The sequence below is a fragment of the Cebus imitator genome, unplaced genomic scaffold (genome assembly GCF_001604975.1).
Source record: "Cebus imitator isolate Cc_AM_T3 unplaced genomic scaffold, Cebus_imitator-1.0 Scaffold45, whole genome shotgun sequence".
Taxonomy (NCBI): Eukaryota; Metazoa; Chordata; class Mammalia; order Primates; family Cebidae; genus Cebus; species Cebus imitator.
In genome coordinates this window covers 16920820-16925176 of record NW_016107360.1, presented here as the reverse complement: position 1 = coordinate 16925176, position 4357 = coordinate 16920820, and the positions used below count along the sequence as shown (strand labels likewise).

Genomic DNA, 4357 nt, shown 5'->3' with positions numbered 1-4357 from the left:
AAAAAAAAAAAAAAAAAATTTTTTAAGTTATATCTTAAATTTAATAAAGACCAAAATAAAATATAATAAAAGCCAAACCACATACTATATTTTTAATATAAACCAAACCACATACTATACTTGTACCCACAGAACCATGTCAGAGAATAAAACCCAATGAAGCCTCAAAATAAGTGCCTTGAGCCCTGTCTGAGTGAAGACAACCAAAAACCAAGAAATTGGAACTGTAAAGAGAAAATACTTGAGGTTCACCAAAGAAAATCTACTTCAAACCACTATGACTCAGCATCTAATCAATTCTGTCACTGTACAACATTTCTTAAGACTTATGTGTCCTAAGTACCCAGAATTGGCCTCTATTAGTCACAGGCAATCCTGGAAACAATTCTGGAGAGGCAGGTGATTAAGAGGAATCCTCTGCTAGAAAGATACGTATACACAGAAATAGTAGACCAAGAAAATGTAATAGCCTGAAAGAATAAATGAAAAATGGGAAAATGCTAATCAAGACAAGAAAACATTCAAGTAAATGTTTTGCATTCTCTACCAAGTCAGCACTAGAGAATATCTATTCTTAGATAACATTAAGCCCAATTTGTAATACAAATTCTACATTGGAAAAAAATGTTTCTTACCTGAGACAGAATAGACACAAAGTTTTCTAGAATGCAACACAGCCAAATGCAGCATTTCAGTACCTCTGAAAAACAGAGAAAGTTTTTAAAGTTTTCCAATATTAGTTTTAGATGTAACCAAAAAGTTGTAAAATAATTTCAAAAAGTTCTCATAACCACAGCCACTGTGAGTAAACAAAACAATTCATTAGCTAACATTCTAAACTGAAAAATAAATATAACAATAAACAGTCAATCTGACAACCCCAGGGGCTCAAGTACTCTGCCTGAAAACACTGCCTTCAGATTGAAGCCAATAGGGCTTCCAAGAAAAAGTCACATCTGAGGTCCCTCCATAAGCGCTATTTCTTTCAATAAATCAATCCAACTTCTAGTCCTGGCTTTCTGACTAATTCACCGGTGACTCTGGACAAGTCATGTAAATCTCCCTGAGCCTATTTCTCATGAAAAATAAGAGGTTCAATGAAATGAAATAAAATAATGTGAAAGCATCTTGTAAAGGTTAAAGCATCACAATACACTAATCATTATTAGAAGTAGCATATATCACTTCCATCTCTGAAATTTTATTAAAATATTGAAAATATTTCTGTTTGGACTAACTCTCAAATAGAAATAAACTACCAATATCACCACTAGAATTCCCAGCCTATCTCAAGTGGTTTCTAGAAACAGCAGTATAGCACATCTAGAGATCCTAAATTCAGTTTTCAAGGGTCAAGCCAGGGGTTGTTAATGAATAAAGGGTATAAACGGCTGTGATTAACTGGAGACAGATCAGACTAAAGGAGGTGGCTACTACTTGGTTCTGGGCTTGTGGCCAGAGCCCCACATTTTTCAAGAAAAGCCAAAAAGCAGGGGTTTTATGTGAGCTCTCTTAGTTCTTAAATGTTTGACAGCACTTTTAAATTTAAAATACTGAGCAGGCAGCCAGGTGTAGTGGCTCATGCCTGAAACCCCAGCACTTTGGGAGGCTGAGGGGGTGGATCTCCTGAAGTCAGGAATTTGAGACCAGCCTGGCCAATATGATAAAACCCTGCCTCTACTAAAAATAGAAAAATTAGCCAGGCGTGGTGGCACATGCCTATAGTCCCAGCTACTTGGGAGGTTGAGGCAGGAGAATCACTTGAGCCAGGGAGGCAGAGGTTGTAGTGAGCTGAGATCACGCCATTGTACTCCAGTCAGGGTGACAAGAATGAAACTTGGTCTCAAAAAATAAAATAAAATACTGAGCAGGCTCACATGTACAAGTAGGCCTCCAGTGTACAACCCCTGATACAGACTCTGTTCTAAACTGCAAGGACTATAATTGAAGTCAGCAGACCTAGATGGCGGTTCTGACTCTACACCTTACTATATGTATAATCATTTAAAGTTTCAGAGTGTTAGTATCTTATTTACAAATAAGAATTGTATTAGATAATATCTGCAAAATATTGTTACAATTAATATATACTCATCATTTGCTCTTCTACTAGAAAATGCAAATATATATATATCACATGATCAATACTGCCTTTGGAAATTTTGTTAATGTACCCTGGACATCCAAAACAACTTTTCTACTATGCTCAGGAAAAGAGCATAATGTCATAGAAAGACAGTACAGTAAAGTATAAAGTCAGAGAGACCTGGGTCTGAATCTTGGCTGTGTAACCTTACACTCTGAGTTCTAGTTTCCTTATCTCTAAATTCAGATAATATCTGCCTTATAAGATTATTGAGACAACATTTATAAAGGCCTAGTATAGTATCTAGTTATTAAGTTAACTTCCTCCCCTTCCAATGTGATCACATAGATGAGGGCTATACTTAAAAACTACTATACAGAATGATTACTGGTTGTTTCACCCTTATAATGGTAAGGTAAAAATGCCTTTTAGAGGGAAGAATGCTTTTGTCTCCTTACTTTGTAAATCCATCACATCTAATATGTCCTAGGTACATGATGGGCACCTAATCATCATCTGCTTTCAGAGGGGGTAGATATTTACCAACCACATCAGTCAAAAAATCTCCCCAATCCAGCCTGTCACAAAGCATACAAGTGTTATCTCATGTTCCGGCCTAAAGCATCCAAGCTACAGCTTCCCAACAGATTGAAACATATCACTGGAAGAGGGTGAATGCTCATGAGTGGTTGTTTGGTTTTCAAGCATGAGTTAGAGCCCTGATTAAATGGCCCCTGGGGCAATAAATTATAATAAACAAATACAGTATGCCAAAATCCAGAGCTTGGGGTACTACCCAGATGTAAAAAGGCAAAAGGGAGCTCAAAAAGAGGAGGCAAACCAACTCTGGCTACTTGAGAAGTTTTCATCATACTTTTAAATGATTAAGAAACACAAGCTTAATTTTAAGCAAGTTTGTATATGAAAATAAGAGGATCAGCAGGGTGCAGTGGTTCACGCCTGTAATCCCAGCACTTTGGGAGGCCAAGGCAGGAGGACCATGAGGTCAGGAGTTTGAGAACAGCCTGACCAACATGGTAAACGCTGTCTCTACTAAAATTACAAAAATTAGCCAGGTGTGGTAGAGTGCGCCTGTAATCCCAGTTACTCAGGAGGCTGAGGCAGAAGAATCACTTGGAACCTGGGAGGTGGAGGCTGCTGTGAGCGGAAATAGTGCCACTGCACTCCAGCCTGGGTGACAGAGCAAGACTCCATCTCAAAAAAAAAAAAAAAAAAAGATCAGCAATATCATCAGTAAATAAAAAGCAGACATATTACCCAAAGTTCAAACTAATAAACACTTTTCTAAAATACATTACATTTAAGAATAAGGAACTTTTGAACAAAGCTCTTGTAAGGGGAAGACTTACTTTGTGGGCTGAACTGACTTCTTTCAAGAAACGATAGGGACTTTCTACCCTAAATAAGTATAAAACCTCAAAGCTATGTGCCAAAAAGTAATGGTTATCTGCTACTTTATCTAATTATAAACAGACACTTATATAACTTTAAATAAGTAGATACTTCTTATTTATTTCTTTATTTGGTTATTTTTAAAAGCTTATCTCTTTGTCTTTAAGCTTCTGCTAATGTCAGACATCTTAAGTCTATTACTATAAAAAGGCCCTAAATTATTCTATCTTAAATGTATTGTATCCTCATAAAAAGCATCCCACACATGAGAAACACCCAGGTGACAATATCCAGAAAACACAGTTAATTCATGGATAGTCTTCTTTGAATTCACAAAAGTGACACAGTAAAGGATTGACATACTCCAAGTAAAATACCAGAATTAGTGGGCTTACTTACGAAACAAACTTTCCTACTTCCACTTGAAGTACTGGATCTCGTAGATCCACTTCTAGAAGCAAATCTTCAGCTTGAGCTCCATCTCCTGTTTTTGTAGGATGGGGGCTAAAGATCCTTAGGTATCCCATAAAGCTACCTACAATTATTTTATCTGTAGAGAAATTTTTTTAAAAAAGATATAAGGAGAAACAAACATTAGCAAATCTCTGAGGAAATAAGCTTTCTAATGTCTAAAGGAGAAATCTAAAAGTTAAAAGAATTCAGTCTTGCTTTATATACAAAGGTCACTCTTCCAAAGAAGATGTAATTAAAGTGTATTTGTTTTAATAACACACAGCTTCTCATAAATAGTTTTACATCAGCCGGGCGCGGTGGCTCAAGCCTGTAATCCCAGCACTTTGGGAGGCCGAGGCGGGTGGATCACAAGGTCAAGAGATCGAGACCATCCTGGTCAACATG

At 36.8% G+C, this 4357-nt stretch overlaps 1 protein-coding gene across 6 annotated transcripts in view; it reads right to left on the bottom strand.

Annotated features, from left to right (window-relative positions):
* Positions 1-4357, bottom strand: part of BBS9 (Bardet-Biedl syndrome 9) — a 466532-nt gene that overhangs the window by 438898 nt on the left and 23277 nt on the right. For 5 of the 6 annotated variants that reach the window (XM_017527150.2, XM_037737962.1, XM_017527151.2 and 2 more), the window contains exons 3-4: positions 3899-4049; positions 636-700 (exon numbers count right to left, since the gene is read on the bottom strand). In XM_017527150.2, the coding sequence (XP_017382639.1) occupies positions 636-700; positions 3899-4049 (216 nt within the window). Of the gene's footprint in view, positions 1-635; positions 701-3894; positions 4050-4357 lie in introns of all 6 variants that reach the window. The other variant, XM_017527153.2, reaches the window with a different exon arrangement.